Consider the following 17713-nt stretch of genomic DNA (forward strand, 5'->3'; position numbering starts at 1 on the left):
TTATATTTTTGTAACCTTTTATGTGGGACAACAAATGTAAATTATCCTTTTGTGCTAAAAATCCGTCATATTTACATTAACCTGTTCATTAATAAGCACTGTCCCGTCCAAATAAATGAAATGATACCAGTGTCGGGTGCCATACTGGTGTCAGTGCATCCCGAGTTCTGACTCCTGATTGATCCACTTGACCTGGAAAGATTAAATCAAAACACGTGTGGACTTCATAAAGTGTCCACACCTTATTTAAGACAGAAGTTTGTCAGAACCTTTAATGTGGCAGCACTAAGCGCTTGTGGAGATAAAACTCTTGTAACGCTCATCGTGTCTGGTGTCACAGATCAACATCATGCAGAGCGAGACGGTGCAGGACGTGGTTCTGCTGGAGCCCCGCTGGCTCTGCGGCAACATCCTGGGGAAGCTGCTCTCCGTGGAGACGCCCAAGGCCATCCACCACTACAGGGGGCGCTACAGGCTGGAGGAGGTGCAGGCGCTGGCGCCCGACAGCGACGTGGACGAGCTGCTGCAGATCCTGGACGCCATGGACGTGTGCGCCCGCGACGTCACCAACCCCTCCATGGTGGACGTCCCCGCCCTCATCAAGACCAACGGCCTCCACCACTCCTGGACGGAGGAGGAGGAGGAGGAGGAGGCGCTGCTGTACGGCGGCGTGCGCCTGGTGCCCGCCGAGCACCTCACCGCCTTCCCCTGCGGGCTCTTCCACAAGCTGCAGGTCAACCTGTGTCGCTGGAGCCACCAGCAGAAGCCCGAGGACGACGGCGGCGAGGACCTGGACGGCGACATCCACCTCTGGACCAACGGCGCCAAAGTGAGCCAGGCGGGGGCGGAGGCCATGATCCTGCTGGTCAACCACGGCCAGGGCCTGGAGGTGCAGGTGAGGGGACACGAGTCGGAGCGGGCCAAGTGCTACACCCTGCTGGACACCATCTGCAGCGTGACGGAGAACCTGCTGGGCTCCACCCTGCCCGGACTGCTCACCGCCAAATACTACCTGAGTCCGCAGCAGCTGCGGGAGCGCCACGCCCCCGTCATGGTCTACCAACCCAAAGACTTCCTGCGGGCGCAGGTCCAGCGGGAGACCTCGCTCACCAACACCATGGGGGGCTACCGGGAGAGCTTCAGCAGCATCCTGGCCTTCGGCTGCGCCGAGGTCTACCAGCAGGGGACGCTGGGGACCGAGGTCCACATCTCAGACGTCCCGCTGCTGGCCCGCAGGAAGCTGAGCCGCATGCTGGACCCGCCGGACGCCCTGGGGAAGGACTGGTGCCTGCTGGCCATGAACCTCGGCCTCACCGACCTGGTGGCCAAACACAGCGCCGGCACGCCCAACGGCGCACCGGGCGAGCCGGACTCGGACCCCGAGGCGGTGGCGGCGCTGCTGCTGCAGCCCAGCCCGACGGCGGCGCTGCTGCAGGAGTGGAGCGGCCGGCCCGGCAGCACCGTCGGGGTCCTGATGGCCAAGCTGAGGGAGCTGGGCCGCAGGGACGCCGCCGACTTCCTGCTCAAAGTGTCCCCGGTGTTCAGGGTCAACATGGAGGCTCTGGGCGGAGCCGCCAATGGGTACCCGCCCACCTGCAACGGCGGCACGTCGTACAACTCCATCAGCTCCGTCGTGTCCCGCTGATGCGGCGGCGCCCGAACGGACAGGAAGTGCAATCATGGGCGGAGCTCAGCTGCCCGCTTCCCCGCCGCTTTGAAGCCGTCGTGTCTTCGCCCGCCGCCGACCTCGCCTCGCCGACCTCGCCTCCCGCTATGAATGTTGTGAAAGAAGTGAGCTCCAAAGACAACACCCCCCCCCCCCAAACTGATCCTGCTCTTCATCTCGTCGTGCTGCTTCTGGAAATCCCTCCTTCCTGCTCAGAGTCGACTTTCGGTTCAGGAACCTTCCCGTTCGGTTCAGGAACCTTCACGTTCGGACCTCGAGGACTGAACTGTGGTGTCTTCACTCACCAGTTACATTAAGCCCCGCCCACCCCGCCACGTTCGGCCGCTCTGCTCAGCGTTTAAAAACAATTGACAGCATTTGTTTCCTGGTGCCTTCGTGGCCTTCTACCTCCCTGAAGAGCACAAGCGTCCCGTCCTGATCCAAACCTGGAGTCTGAAGGACTGTGCCTTGTTGACCCTCTGCCGCCGGGTTAAAAAGTGAATTTCTGCCGCAGGTCAAAGGGAAACATCCGTCCGTGTCGATATGAAACCGTTTCTTTCCTTCGTTCATCCGTCCAACTAAAGAACATCTGGTTTGTTGGGACGTCTCTGGTTTTGCAGGTCCCACAGTTTCCCCATAGTTAAAATTCACAGAGACAAACTATGACGCTAAATTCTCAGTCTAATGATTCAGCGATTATTGGATCGAGCGTCGGCGTACTACTGGCCTCAAAGTGTCTCGTAAAACTTCAGGGAATCCCCCAAAACACTCGGTTCCTTCTACGGTTTGGTTTCTCAATATTTTATAATCCATAGCGAATAAAAGATTCATCGAAGCTCGAGAAAAATAACATCAGACTTCCTGTGTTTCTGCGTAAATGATATCCACTCAACAAACCTCCTGTTTTATTGAAATTGTGAAAAACGTGAATGCTAACTTCTGGAAGAAATTCTGGCTCCCGTCAATGTGTTTTTTTTTAAAAAAGCGCCCTCTTGTGGCCGAGGCAGGTATAACCGTGACCATGGAGAAAGAGGCACCAGTCTAGAATCTTTGATTTTTTAGGTAGTTTTGATACTCAAAGTTAAATAAACCGAAGTCGACCACGTGTTTCGTTGTTACCATGACAACCAAAGATCGGAACCAAATAGAGCAAAATACAAACATTGACTTTATTGTCGTTTTAAGAGATACTTTGAATTTTTTGCCTGTAAATAATGGATTTGTTGAAATGTTGTTGTTTTGTTGTTTGCGCTAGCGCTGTGAATATTGCCCTCTAGTGGCGGTAATGGATACGATATGGAGAAAATGGCCGTTTGAAGCAGATCTTATATGTAGAAGAACCGAGTTGTTTTGACGCCTGAACCTGAAGTCTGATTCACCACCGGAAACTTTAGGACCTGTCAAAATCTTTGAAGAAACATTCAGGCTGAATTCGGTTTATCTTCCCCCTGAAGCGCCGACGTGTGAAGGATCGTCTTCAGGGTCTCAAACTCGGAAAGATCGACCAAAAAACATCTAAACGAAGGTCATTGTTTAAAATCAGTGGATTTCTGACTTTTTCCCTGGAAGCGACTGAATAACGTTTCCCCTCGACGCTGCAGTGGAGCCAGCGTCGGCGGATCGTCTGCACCGCGGCGGCGCTGAAGTTCCAGCTCGTCTCGGTTTCGCTCCGCGAGCCGTAAACAACTAGTCGGTGTCAGTTTCACTGGATTCAAGCTGAACGCTGCCGCTGACGACGGGACTCCTTCCAGAAACAGCTTTTCCACTTTGAGGCGTTTTCTCCCGTTTGTGTCGTCAGGAGGTGACGACGAGTTCGACACTCCAACTGAAGTCAGATTTTCTGGAGGTGAAGAGCCGTTTGCAGTATTTCCTCCCTGCTTCACTTCCTTTCAGTGTTACTTCACTCTTCATTCCCGTCTCATCTCCAACTTGCCAACCAACGCAGCGATCGCATCGCCGCGATGTAAATAAACGAAGCGTGTTTCAGTGTTCGGCTCCAAAGGTGCAGTATGTAACGTGTCCTTTAAATCACTCCGGGACAGCCTGAGATAATCCTGAGGAATCCAGTCTCAACAGTTTTCTTGTTTTCTGCTCATCTTAGCAAGTTAACGAAACAGAAGGTGCAATACCACTTTGTACCACAAGATGGTGTCATGAGACCGCTCGAGTCAACCCATTGATGGCCAAAGCTTCGAATGAACATCCAGCGAGGAGCTGAACCGTGTCGACGTAACCTTTCGTGATGTGCAATACTATGTTTGACCACCAGATGGTGCAGCGAGTCACTCTGGAGACGCAGCAGAACCGACGTAAACCGACCGACGCGTCCGACGGACGTGATGAGATGGCGACCGGGGACCGACTGCGCGTTACCCGATGCGCGAGGCAGAATGACTGTACGACTCGTTATTCCGAAAGACGAAACGCCCGCATCTCGTCCCGGAAACCGCCGAAGGGTTTTAGCAAAGCTTTTCCGTTGAAGTTGTGTACGACCGTTGCCAACGTCGCCTCCAACACTCGTTCATTCCTCTCTTCCTTCAGTTGGTCGACGTTTCTTTGCCTTGTACAGTATCAAAGCTATAAGCTCGGGAAGGGAAGTTACCGCAACGCCCGTTTCTCTGTGTCGTTTTGTAAAAGCTGAAAGCGGCTTTATTATTCTCCCCGTGTGCCGTCTTTTCTTTCTTTCTTTTTTTTTTTTTACTGGACGAGGGGTTTTCCTCACAGAAAGGGGAACCCGGTTCGAGTCCGGTCTCATCGCCGCCTTGCACACATGTCTTTCTCTTGCTATTTATGTCACGATCTCTGCGCATGTCCCGGAATGTTCTTACTACATCCCACACTTTATAGTGTAAAACCTTTTATAATAAATCCTTTACTTAATACCAAAGTCTCTCTGGCTCATTGGACGAAGCCTCTGCAGAGTCTGCATGTTCTCCCACGGCCCGGACTCGTCGCTGCCTCTTCTGGATGACCTCCGACCCCCCCCCCCCCCCCCCCCCCGAGACCGCGGGTGGATAAAGACTGAAGAAGTAAGGTTCCATTTGGTCTCTTCAAACTCTCCCAGGACACGGTGGCTGTTTTGCGCGTCACGTTTTTACACAATTTAGATTCACGTTCTAGAATTTTGGCAAAATATCTCAACTTTCTGCTCGTAGCTAAAAACAAGACATTAAAACCCAGTTTGACATAAAAATTGAGCTTTTTCCTTTAATGTTCAGGTTTCATTTGAGAGCTAAAGCTTAAATTTCTTACATCTTGATATCTAATTTCATATATATACTGTACATATATATAGATAGATATTTGTTAAAAATGCACCATAAGTACAGAGGAATTTGATTAGATTGAAATAATACTGAACACGTCTGGAACTCAAATAAACATGAAATATTTGTGAATATTGTGACTTTTGTTGACGATTCGTCAAACTTAAACAAAAAAAACTGATGTGAAACTTTTCACCTAAATTCCTTGTTAAAACATTTATTTATCTATTTTGCACGTACAATAATATAAAAGAAACGATAGAAACAAACAATAAAACATTTAAAAGAGACAGTCATCACATGACACACTCCAGTTAACACAGTGTGTGTTACATGTTTGAAAAGAGGCTGGGAAGAAGTTTCTCTCTGTAAATACTACCACTGTACATCTTTATCGTTGGAGTAACACTAAATATTCATCTAGTTATTTTGGGGTTTTGTTTCAGGTGAAACACGAAACGTTTCACCTGGAAAATATCTATTTAATTGGATAAACTGTTAAATGAGGACTTAAAGGACTGAAATCCAGTTCATCCAGTTTTTAAAGGTTAAAGAGGGAAAGAAAACCCACTGTCATTCATTTCTGGATGCTGACTCAGCAGAAAGTAAAAACTGGAACAAACTGTTTTATTTATGCTTCTCTGGAGCCGGGGGAAGTCGTCAGGACACACACACACACACACACACACACACACACACACACACACACACACGCGCTGTCAGTCCCTGTGTTGTGTCTGGTTTGTTATCAGGTTGTGTTGGGGAACCAGAAGGCGGATCAATGTGTGAATATTGACTCGCTCGCAAAGTACACAAACAATTAGCTGTGAAAAACAAAGGTCCTTCATATCTTTAATATTAATTAGATTAATGGTCGACAGGCTCAACCGCCAAGCCAATTAGACAAATAAATAAAGGAACACTGACTTGGATCTAATCAGTTCTTAAGAGAGACGTCGGTGACGCTGCCATGAAAGCTAGCTAACTAGCTTTAGCCTCAAAGCCGCACCATTGGGGAGTCTGTTAAAAAAACAAAATACCCACAATGCAACAGCTCGACATGTTTTCAGGACATTTTCACTGGATTTTTGCAGCAGAAGGTTTCATCTAAAATGTCAGGATTGTAGGAATGTTCTGGTTTCCATCACGTTTCCTCGGCATCACAACAAAGAACTAGAGCTACACTCGGTAGAGCGCAGACCTTCACCGACGCAACATTTCTTTGTTGAACGGAGTTAGCATGGCTAGCATGATAGCCGTTAGCCCATATCGATGCTAACTAGCCTGTCGGGTCGCTACATCACTGTGAAACACTGAGCAGGGAGCGTCTCCATGGCAACAGACGCTGATCTCCTTTAATCTCCTCCTTGAGGAGACTCGTCCACTTTGTATGGGACAGTTCTTCACAGTTTTGGGGGATTTATTCAGAAACGTTTAGACGTTACGTCCCAAAATCTCCTGGATTGGTCCTTGATGACAAATCATCCCTGAGAGTTCATGTAATCCGGGAGAGTAGTTTTTGTGAAACGTTGGTAAAATACATACAAACCAATATATAACTGGGAAAATGTCCCATACAAAGTGGGTGGGAGAGGCAGACACAGGAAATACCCTCTGGAATTTTCTATTCAACATCGTCGTGTGAACCCCCGGCCTGCTCAGCTGGTAGAGCGTCAGACTCTCTGTCTCAGGGTAGAGGGTTCATATCCCACGCTGGCGCCACCTTCCTGTGGGCTCTCCACCTTCCTGTGGGCTCTCCACCTTCCTGTGGGCTCTCCATCTTCCTGTGGGCTCTCCACCTTCCTGTGAGCTCTCCACCTTCCTGTGGGCTCTCCACCTTCCTGTGGGCTCTCCACCTTCCTGTGGGCTCTCCATCTTCCTGTGGGCTCTCCATCTTCCTGTGGGCTCTCCACCTTCCTGTGAGCTCTCCACCTTCCTGTGAGCTCTCCATCTTCCTGTGAGCTCTCCATCTTCCTGTGGGCTCTCCACCTTCCTGTGAGCTCTCCACCTTCCTGTGGGCTCTCCACCTTCCTGTGAGCTCTCCATCTTCCTGTGGGCTCTCCACCTTCCTGTGGGCTCTCCACCTGCAGGAAGGTTCTTAATGGGTCAATGTGATCTGGGTGACGGTGCTCAGACTGACACCCCCACCACCCGGGAACGGAGAAGAGGGAGGAGATGGATGGATCATTGTGTGCTTTAGATTTGTATTCTTCTTCTCTCGCTGTTTCCATCTTCACGGCCTGTTATACGGTCTGGAATTGTTTCGGAAAAATAAAGGACTTGAATTCAGGAGAAACTTCCGGACAAAGGTTTTGGTCAAACTGCCGACTGCAGCACTTTCCCCAGATAAAAAGTTCAGATGCGTCCGGCTGCAGATTTCTTCTTGGAGTCCAGTGTCACGTGTCGTTATGCTTGTACAACCTGCCGACTCATTGAAACGCTGTGAACTCGGCGGCGCTGTGCTGTAATGGGAGGCGCGGCGCGGCGTCGACTCAGGCCTTTTCGGCGTCATGTGACGGCGTGATGCAGCAGATGTTCATGAATCAGTGGCGGTTTGTTGCTCGCTCCACTCCAGCAGGTTTTACACTCGTGATGCTGAGAGCGGCAGCACTTCAGAGTGAAACCGCGGTCGTGTCACAACAGGTAGTGAAACCGGTGGAAAAACCACTGCAGCTGATGATGAACCACATCCTCACGTGCTCATATAGATATTCTGTGTGTGTGTGTGTGTGTGTGTGTGTGTGTGTGTGTGTGTGTGTGTGTGTGTGTGTGTGTGTGTGTGTGTGTGTGTGTGTGTGTGTGTGTGTGTGTGTGTGTGTGTGTGTGTGTGTGTGTGTGTGTGTTGTGGACAGAAGCTGTTTTTTTTGAACAACTCACAGTGCTTTACAACGAAGTATAAGAAAGACGCCACGCTCCTCAGATTAAGCTCCGCCCACTGACTCCACGTTGGCCCTCAAGCAGCTAGAAAGAGATTAAAAACATGTTTTCACCAAACGACTGATTTGTTTCATCATATCACTGCATCTCGAGTACCCCCCCCCCCAAAAGTGAAATACTGTCGAGAACTTCATCGTATCGATCGACGATGCTTCTGCCAACGATCACCTCAGAACTCTGGATGAGTCGCCGTTGCTGCTTGATCGAATGGAAGAATGTGACCGAGTGAATGTTTCAACAAGCTGCTGGAGGAGTGAAAATCCTTCTGCACACACACACACACACACACACACACACACACACACACACACACAGCTCCATATGTCCCTCCAACAGGTTGAGTCTTGTTTTTGCTTCACTTATACAACAACTCAGATAACAACCTTGTTTTCCAGTAACTGCTGGATTTTATTTGTGTTTAAAGTTTATTTTGAAGGGACATTTACTTCCAGCTCTAAACCTGTCCGTTCTTATAATCTCATTAAATTCATCTCCTGGTGTTTTGGTCTGAGAGGAGAGAACATGGACCTTCAGTCTGTGTCCGACACGGTTCAGCCGTAACGGCTGCAGAAGCTTTAATTTTGCCGACATGGTGGATTTCAGGAGAGACGCTCGGCTTGTTTCCCCCAAACGAACCGGCTGAATGAGCTGACAGTTTAGGAGGCACCGCTAATTAGATGAAGAGCTCCTGAAAAGAATCGCTTTGCTCAAACAGCTTCATTCTTTCATGTTTGTAAACTTAACAGTGGAAATTAGTTGGATTAAGTTTAATCCATGTTGGATTAGAATGAAACTCGTGCGAATCGAAAGGCCTCGTTAGTCCGACGGACGTCTTCTTTCAACTTGGAATGTGGAATTCCTCCAACCTCGTTTGTTTTAACTTTCATTAAAAACATGGTGAAGCCACTCTATGATCGCCATTTTACATCCCGGTTATTGACTCGATTCTTGTATTTCTTCGGACCTAATAAGTAACTATTGATGGGAATGTAATCAGAGGTTGACGTCCTGCCTGACGGTGGGCGTATCTCGTCTCCCGGGTCAGACGGTCACAAAGTGTCACAGAAACCGTCAAAGCTTTGGTCCTGAACACGTAAACAAGTGGAGTTTCTGAGTCTTATCAGTCACATGAGGCTGATTATTGGCGGTATTATCGCCGCCCGCCGCTGCTGATTGCATCGTTTGTCCTCCATTTGTTTCTGCGGCGGCGTTCAAACCTGAGCGCTAACGCCAACTGAAGTCCAGAGCAGTGACGTGGTGCAGTGATAAGGCCTTAATACGGATCTATTTTACCTTCAAATTCACCATGCTGAATATTTTCAAGATAAATAAAGGCAATTTGAGCATCGCAGCATTTCCTATATCCCGCAGTTTGTTTTAAATTGTGCTTGGCAAAATATGTGACTGCAATACTCCAAAGAGTAGCCGCGGGTATAAAGTCAACATAACGTGTCTGCACATGAACTTTACATCAGATTTCTGACGCTCGCTTTCCCACTGTCGTGTTCAGTCTGTTCCTCAGTCGATCAGCTGTTTGCTGTCGGGCGCTGAGGCTTTCAGAAGCTTTTCTGTCGCGTCGCCTCGTTCTTGTTTCCTGTTGAGGACGGACTGGGTCTCACCGTCGTACCTCGTTCTGCAAAATGTTCCTGCGAGACAAGATGGACAAGGATCAAGTATCCAAACATGTTTTACCGGTAAAAGTACAAAAGTCTAGTCAGGTCATTAGACTAGAATTAAACTAATCCGAATCGTCTTCCTTCACCCAACTTTTCATTCCACATGGGAAACATCTGCCATACCATGAAAACCCTTTAAAACCATGTAGTACATCTGCCTGGCCTGCAGGTGGGGTTGCAATGCCGCCACAAAAATACACCAAAAATGTAGAATTAGACACGGAGCATGAAAACAATTAGAAAAGGACAAATCCAGCATGTGTTCTTTTTAGATCGAAGAGCATCAGCAGCTCCTGCAGCGCCACCTGGAGCAGGTCGTCCGCCATGTTGTTGTTGTTGTCGTTTAGTGACGTCACGGAGAGGGAGGCGGCTTAACAGGTCGAGAGGCGGGGCCATGACATCATCGTTTTCAGCTAATGTCCACACGTCCAAGCCGAGGCGGAGTTTTCAATCCCGTCTCTAATCTCTGAAGACGCCTCGTCGTGTTGACGATCCCACAAAACCGATGGTTAGGTGAAGCGGCGTTGTCCCGTGGGCGGGGCCTCAAACTGAAAGCGTTAACGGGTCACAAACCATTTTAAGTTTTTTTCGTGTCCAAATCTTTGTGCGTTTCCTGTCTTGTGTCGGTGCTCAACAGGAAAACCCAAACGGGAGGAGTCTCTCCTGAATGTGTCGCTGCGTAACGTCAGAATAAATCCTGAGCGCTGACATGCAGGCGGCAGGTTACACCTGGAATCTGGACCGTGTCCTGCGGTAACCCCACCGTTAATCTGCTCTCATAATCCAGCGACTTCCAGTCAAACCTCCTGAGGAATGTCACCTACTCCTGGAGGAACTTTGTCTCTGAGACTTTCTCTTATCAGGGCGAAGGAGGAAAAGCACAAACACCGACGGTCACAGGTGCTGTCGGGTTTCAGATCAGCCTCGAATCCAGAACGATGAATCATGAGCGGTGGCCTCAGTTCCTCGTCACTGAAGGGTGTTTGTGTGGAACCAGTTCACAGGGTTTTACTGTTTCAGGCTCCTGGAGCCACAGCAAAGGTTCAAACAGGCAGAATGGATTCATACACTCAATGTTCAGATTCGGTTTGGGATGGAGCTGCAGGTATTTTTTCATAACTTGCAGTTTTATTCATTACCTGAACCAGGATTTGAATCCCTATAATCCCAATCCCAATAATCCATCTGTTTGTTCCATCCTTTCTGCCTTTCTAACCTGAACTCCAACCGGAACAGCGGGACGTCTCCTCCTGAGTCTGGTTCTGCAGGTTTCTTCCTCTTTTCCTTTTCACGCTCGTGTGGAAATGTTGGGTTTTACTTTTTAAAAGTGCCTTGAGATGACCGTGTTGAATTTGGTGCAAAATAACATCGATGGAATAAAACTGAAATGAATTAAATCCATGTTTGAGAGGGAAGACTCTTCCAGATGAACATTATTCCGTTTGTTCTTTTCAGACTCAGTTTGTCAGTTATTCACTCTTAAATATCAAACTAATTAAAAAGCAGAGTTGTGCATTGATTTGATAAAATCAGCTTTTAACACTTCCATCTACCAAAATAGGGAATAGGGTTCGAGCAGACTCGAAAAGTTTCAAACTGTTTTTGAACACTTGTGAACTGGTTTAAAAACTGTTTTCGAACAGTTTTTAAACCGTTCGGAATAGTTTTTGAACAGTTTAGGTTTTTAACAGGTTTCGACATGTTTTTTTTTTTACAGTTTATAACATTTTAAAATAGTTTTCGAACTGTTTTGTTCAGTTTTTGAATCCTGAAAAACAGTCCATCGATTTCAACATCATTCCAGAGGAGAAATCACGTGCTCTGCGGTGACATCAGGCGGATGGGGGCGGGATCAGCCGGGCAGCGGACCAATCAGAGGTCGCGCTGGGCGGTGACGCGGCTGCCACTCAGGCCTTTATAAAGTTCGGCTGCCTCGACTGGAACCAGTTTCTGCCTCATCATCTTCACCGAACGTACAATTTACAGTAAGTTCACACTTTTTCGTTCTATAACTTTAAAACATGTCACGTCTGAATTCAGCGCGTTTAAGATGTTTGTTTAAAATATAAAATCTCCTGGTATTCTTTGTTCCCTGGGATTGTTAGTTTGATCCTAAGTAAACAACACACCAGGCTCCATCTTGGAATTCCACAATTCAACCAAAACTTGTAATGTTGCCATAATTTTCAGCGGTAATAAGCCACAGTTTTCCTGTCAATGTTTAGTTTAATTGGTCGGGCTTCGTTCGGCTTCCTTTGTGTCCTTGCGGAGCCTTTGTTTGGCCCCCGGTGCTCCTCTAATGGATCCGAGAGGTAACGGTCAAACGATCAAACCCGATCCAAACAGCCGCCGTCCGGGTCTGTTTTCCGGCCTGCAGCCGGTCAGAACCCGACCTGGTTCCCGGGTCTGTTTTGCCGGTGTTCCTGGCTGCGGTCTGCCGGCGTTTTGGCTCCGTGTCAAGCAGCGGATCCCGTGACTGTACAATAACAGGAGCGGTGGATGACTCGGGTCGGTTTATTGTTGGGAAAAGATCAAGTTTGCTCCTTTATCATGCAGAAGAAACGGCGACAACAGCTTCTGGGTCCTTACGCCTCTAAAGCTGCTCTATAGCGCTGCTCGTCCCCTCGGATCCGGGGTCTGGAGCCGGTTTGTGAGGATCTGCTGGACGGGAATGTGCAGAGAGTCGGTCTGGAACAAGCTGTTCTCCAGTCAGCATGACGAAACGTTTCACCCTCAGATGATCACTATTTACTGCTCGTATTCACCATCACAGCTCAGGCCTCCGTCCTGCTCCTGGACTCCACAGGAGGGAGGCTGGGGTGTGGTGTGGTGGGTGAACCCCAGCAGGAAGCCCCCAGCCCGGGGGCTGAAGCCTGCAGATCTGGAGCCATTTGTCCGGTTAAAATGGCTTCAAAACATCTTAAAATGGCTTCAAAACAGCTAAAAATGGCTTCAAAACATCTTAAAATGGCTTAAAAGTGGTAGAGAAGGTGGAAAGTAGCCCGGATTGTTGAAACTGCTGGAAAAACAATCAAAAAATGGCTAAACGCTTTAATCTGGAGCATATGTTCTGTTAAGTCCTTAAAAACATTTATAAATGGTTTAAAACAGCTTTTAAACAAGTCTGTATGTTTTTGCTGCTGTGTACTCTTTGCTGTTACTTCCCTGTTTTATCAGTATTACTACATATACTATATTTGGAACAACTTTATTTCTGTTTTCTACTTTTCTGCTATTCCTGCTATGAAACACTTTGAGGTCATTCTCTGTGAAAGGTGCTATATAACTACAATTTACTTCTGTAAAAGGGCTTAACAGGTCTATAACTGATGGAGAATGAGGAAATATAGAGTTAAAAGGTTAAATCTGCAAAAACAGAAAAGGTTTAACATTTATTGTTTTGGAATTCAGGGATTCTTTGTCGTTGCATAAGTAGGTTACATGAGCCGGTATGAAATTCTGTACTTGAGGCCCGGTCGATGACAAACCGTTTGTAAGTTGAGAGTGAAATAGAAGTAGTGTATCATGGAATAGAACTGTAATAATAGACACAATTAAACACAATACATGTTGTTTACAACAGTGAGCTTTTCAATAGTGTGACGACGGAGCAAGTTACACTAGAGTTATGAAACTTTGTGACTTCAGCCTGGAACAGCTCCATCTACGAGATATTTCCCTCCTATTGGAAGTGAAACGCTTCGTCTCCTCGTTCAGGTCAGGACTGCATCATGAAGCTGCTGTCGGCCATGTTGGCGGTCTGCCTGAGCGCCGCGCTGGCCGCTCCCAGCCTGGACCCTCAGCTGGACGAGCACTGGGAGCTGTGGAAGGGCTGGCACCGCCGGAGCTACCACCAGGTGAGCCGCCGCTCGCGTCGGCCGCTGTTAGAGGAAACGGTCCCGCTGATCCAGACCCGGGTGTGACTGTCGGGGTGTCTCTGCAGAAGGAGGAGGGCTGGAGGAGGATGGTCTGGGAGAAGAACCTGAGGAAGATCGAGCTGCACAACCTGGAGCACTCCATGGGGAAACACTCCTACCGCCTGGGCATGAACCACTTCGGAGACATGGTGAGACACACACACACACACACACACACACACACACACACACACACACACACACCGGGAACACCTTATCAGTGTTCTTGTGAAACGTGTGGAAAACAAGTTAAAAAAAAAAACACTTACTCAACACGGCTGTGCGGCGACGTGGCGTTTAATCAGACGGGAGGTTGAAGGAGAAAACAAGAATTATAATCCGGGAGCGGCGAATCGTGTGACGGCTGCTTGAGCAGCTTAGAAAACCCAGTGAAGAGTTTGATTTATGATTGTAACTACAGAAATGGGATCTGTAACGAAGCCCAGTGGGGATCGAAAGCGACTTAAAGTCTTGTGATACCACTTTATACCACATGGTGGCATAAGGAGCTGTTTACTATTACAACTAGAGATACACTCGGTAGAGCGCAGACCGTGTCGGACACAGTTAGCATTGCTAGCATGTTAGTCATTAGCTCATATCGATGCTAACTAGCCTGTCAGGAAGCTTTCCTCACTGTGAAACACTGAGCAGGGAGCGTCTCCATGGCAACAGAGGCTGATCTCCTTTGATCTCCTCTCTCATCCACTTTGTATGGGACAGTTTTTCGGTATTTGGGATTCATTCGGAAACGTTTAGTCGTTAACGTCTCAAAATGGAATGGCTTGGTCCTTAATGATGACATATCATCCCTGAAGGTTTCGTGTAATTCAAGTGAGAAGTTTGTGTGAAAAGTTGGTGAAATAAATACAAACAAATCAATAAATACACGCAGATGAAAACATAACCCTCTCGGCCAAATTCGTTTACTATAGCAATGAGGAGAAAAACGCTTCAACGGGATTAACATGATGTAAACCTCCAAAACCCTGGAAGTAGGTTCAGTGACTCAACACTGCCGCCCGGTGGACACGAGGCACAACTGAAAACTGACACTTTTAATTTTTTTTAGAAATGTATTTATTTATTTATTTTAACAAAAGTGTACAATGTGACGTCCTGATGGTTGACCCACTTGTGTCTGTCCTCAGACCCACGAGGAGTTCCGGCAGATCATGAACGGCTACAAGCACAAAGTGGAGAGGAAGGTCCGCGGCTCGCTGTTCATGGAGCCCAACTTCCTGGAGGCGCCCAGCTCGGTGGACTGGAGGGACCACGGCTACGTCACCCCCGTTAAAGACCAGGTAAGCCCCGCCTCCAGGAACAAACTGCTTCTGCTGTGAGCGATGTTTTTCCACCACACTTCCCCCTCTGTGTGAACGTGAATCAAAACGAGAACAGCCAGAGTTTTTTTACAGGAAGTTCATGAAGCACGGGGACATTAAGTTCAGCGTCACGCCCCAGTTTGTGTATTTGAAGAGCGATTCCAGTGAGGGAGCGAGATAAGACGGCCACTTGTGGCTTGTTTTCATTATCTGTGGGCGACACTCCCCCCCCCTCCCCCCTCCCGCGCTCTAAGTTGAAACTGCCTCACTGTAAACCCCATGGAGCGCCGGAGTGCCTCAGGGCAAAGTTTAACATTCCAGATGATGTTCTGATTGTCTGCTTTGGTGACGAGACGATTTCCTTAAGCTGCTCGCAGTCCTGAAGGCTTTGAGTTCCAAACATAAACCGCCTGGTCCTCCATAGTGTCAAGTGATCCAGCCAGACTGAGAACCAGCTTCATTGCAGGACTTTTCCCCGGGCAGGTCACATCTCTGTGTTGATTGTTTAGTGAAGCAGCAGTTTACCAGGTGAACACCCCCACGGTGCAAACTAGACTCACTCTTGTCTTGTGTTGGTGCTTGGGAGAGCAGTCGGCATTTGGAGGAGGAAATGGTCCTGATGGTCTGAGAAAGTCGTCCTCCACAGTCACAGAGAACTTTTCTCACATTGAAACATGTTACAGAGCTTTTTCTAATTCAGACGCTGGGGGACTAGAACGTTTGGTTTAGGTCCCTGCTTTGCCCTTTAGGCTCGTTTCTATGGAAACTCGTCTATTAGCCTTTCAAACCAACAAACACACGGTCCTCCATAGTCCCGAGTCGCCCTGCTCCGTCCCCCAGTACTGCAGCTCCGTCCACAGACCAAACCCAACCCGTTCTGACCCACAATGCTCTGCTGCCTTCAGGGTCAGTGCGGCTCCTGCTGGGCCTTCAGCACCACCGGCGCTCTGGAGGGTCAGCACTTCAGGAAGTCGGGCGCGCTGGTGTCGCTGAGCGAGCAGAACCTGGTGGACTGCTCCCGGCCCGAGGGCAACGAGGGCTGCAACGGCGGCCTGATGGACCAGGCCTTCCAGTACGTCCAGGACAACCAGGGCCTGGACTCCGAGGACGCCTACCCCTACCTGGGGACGGTACGTCTCCGCCCGGCGCCGCTCCTTCGCCTCGGCGCCGCTCGTTTCTCACGTTTCCGGTCTCCTTGTGTTGCAGGACGATCAGCCGTGTCACTACGACCCCAAGTTCAACTCCGTCAACGACACCGGCTTCGTGGACATCCCCAGCGGGAAGGAGCGCGCTCTGATGAAGGCCGTGGCCGCCGTGGGCCCCGTCTCCGTCGCCATCGATGCCGGCCACGAGTCCTTCCAGTTCTACCAGTCAGGTTTGTAATCGCTCCGACGCAGAAAGACTGAAAAACGTTCCTGTTGGACGAGTCGGCGTTTTGTGACGAGTCGGCGATTCTCACCTGGCGTCTTCGTTCCAGGAATCTACTACGAGAAGGAGTGCAGCAGCGAGGAGCTGGACCACGGCGTGCTGGTGGTGGGTTATGGCTTCCAGGGAGAAGACGTGGACGGAAAGAAGTACTGGATCGTCAAAAACAGGTGAGTCGCTCTCTAAACTCTCCAGATGAAGCGTCGCTACGTTCAAAATCCACAAACCTTTTAGTACATCAGGTGTCGCCAGGAAGCCATGCTTTAACCAAAAGCATTGCAGTCCCGTTTGGCACCACTAGGCGGTGTATTGAGTCATTGGAGTTTTGTGGCCTTTTGTCTGACCTCTGACCTTTTGTGTTGTTTTGCAGCTGGAGCGACAAGTGGGGAGACAAAGGCTACATCTACATGGCCAAAGACAGGAAGAACCACTGCGGCATCGCCACGGCGGCTAGCTACCCGCTGGTGTAGCGCCGCCGCGCAACTCTAGTTTTTTTTTTTTTAGTGTTTTTACTGCGACCGTTTGGAGCGGAGCGCCGAGACCTCAGCCGGAGCCGGCAGGAGATTCTGCCGCCTCAAAACACTCGTGTTGTTTGTTTGTTTTCATTTAGGGAATCCGTGTCGTTTTATCCCGGCTGCTTTTTACGCTTGTTTGTTTGTTTGTTTGTTTGTTTTGTTTGTTTGTTTGTTTTGTTTGTTTGTTTGTTTTGGGACAAAACCGAGATTTCACGTAGTGTTTTATTCTTTGTAAATATGAAATGCTGACACTCGCTTCAGTCATTGTAAATGATCCTTTTCTACTTTTGACTGTGATCAATTAAAGTTGATAAACACTAGTTGGCGCCACTCGTTTGTTCTTTCATGCAAAGTTAACCAGAGGATCAGAAAACATTCGGCTGAACGTTCACTTTGTTCTTTGAGGTTCATTTAATTTTGAATGTTTGAGTTATGGCTTGGATGTTTACCTTTCTGTTTGTGAGCCAGCAGCCCGGGGGGGCTCCTCAGCGGCTCCATCACACTTTCAGAAAGTTCTAAAGATTCTTACATCTTCATAATGTTTTAATACCACAATTTTTAACCGGTCTCATCGAGCCTAAAAACGGCGAAATTAAGTAAAATAGCTGGAATTTCCCCCCAAAATTTATGAAGTAGAGAGTTATTTTTATTTTAAGAGCATTAAACCGCTCCAGCAAAGAGGAAACGCAGCGGCTGTAAGTAGTTAAACGGCTAAAAAGGACAAGATGCTTAAAATCTGTAAAATCCATCAAGAAATAGAAAAATCTGTTTTTAAAAAAAAAAAAAAAAAAAAAAAAAAGGCTCCAAGAGCTAAAAATGTGATAAAGTTGAACATACTTTATGAACGCAACCTACATTTTTGTTTGTGTAGAAATTATTTTTTAAAGATTTTATTTTCTTTATTTCAGATCATTTACATGCTTTTAATCTGGAGCAACAAAATATGTTTATCGTTTAAAATAAAACGCCAGTGAAGTCATTAAAGG

General features: G+C 48.2%; 2 protein-coding genes across 2 annotated transcripts in view; both read left to right on the plus strand.

The window, feature by feature from the left end:
• The window catches only part of dapk1 (death-associated protein kinase 1), a 65809-nt gene extending 61265 nt beyond the window's left edge, over positions 1 to 4544 (plus strand). Inside the window, 1 exon segment of the mRNA XM_080467334.1 lies at positions 341 to 4544. Coding sequence (XP_080323460.1) covers positions 341 to 1645 — 1305 coding nt within the window. The 3' untranslated portion in view covers positions 1646 to 4544.
• Positions 4545 to 11405: 6861 nt separating this feature from the next.
• Positions 11406 to 17553, plus strand: ctsla (cathepsin La). Its single transcript, XM_080467336.1, has 8 exons — positions 11406 to 11530; positions 13263 to 13402; positions 13489 to 13611; positions 14614 to 14766; positions 15693 to 15917; positions 15994 to 16162; positions 16265 to 16382; positions 16583 to 17553. The coding sequence occupies exons 2-8, from the start codon at positions 13277 to 13279 to the stop codon at positions 16680 to 16682; spliced, it is 1014 nt and encodes a 337-aa protein (XP_080323462.1). The 5' UTR covers positions 11406 to 11530; positions 13263 to 13276; the 3' UTR covers positions 16683 to 17553.
• The last annotated feature ends 160 nt before the right edge of the window (positions 17554 to 17713 follow it).

The sequence above is a fragment of the Lipophrys pholis genome, assembly GCF_963383615.2.
Source record: "Lipophrys pholis genome assembly, chromosome: 7".
NCBI lineage: Eukaryota > Metazoa > Chordata > Actinopteri > Blenniiformes > Blenniidae > Lipophrys > Lipophrys pholis.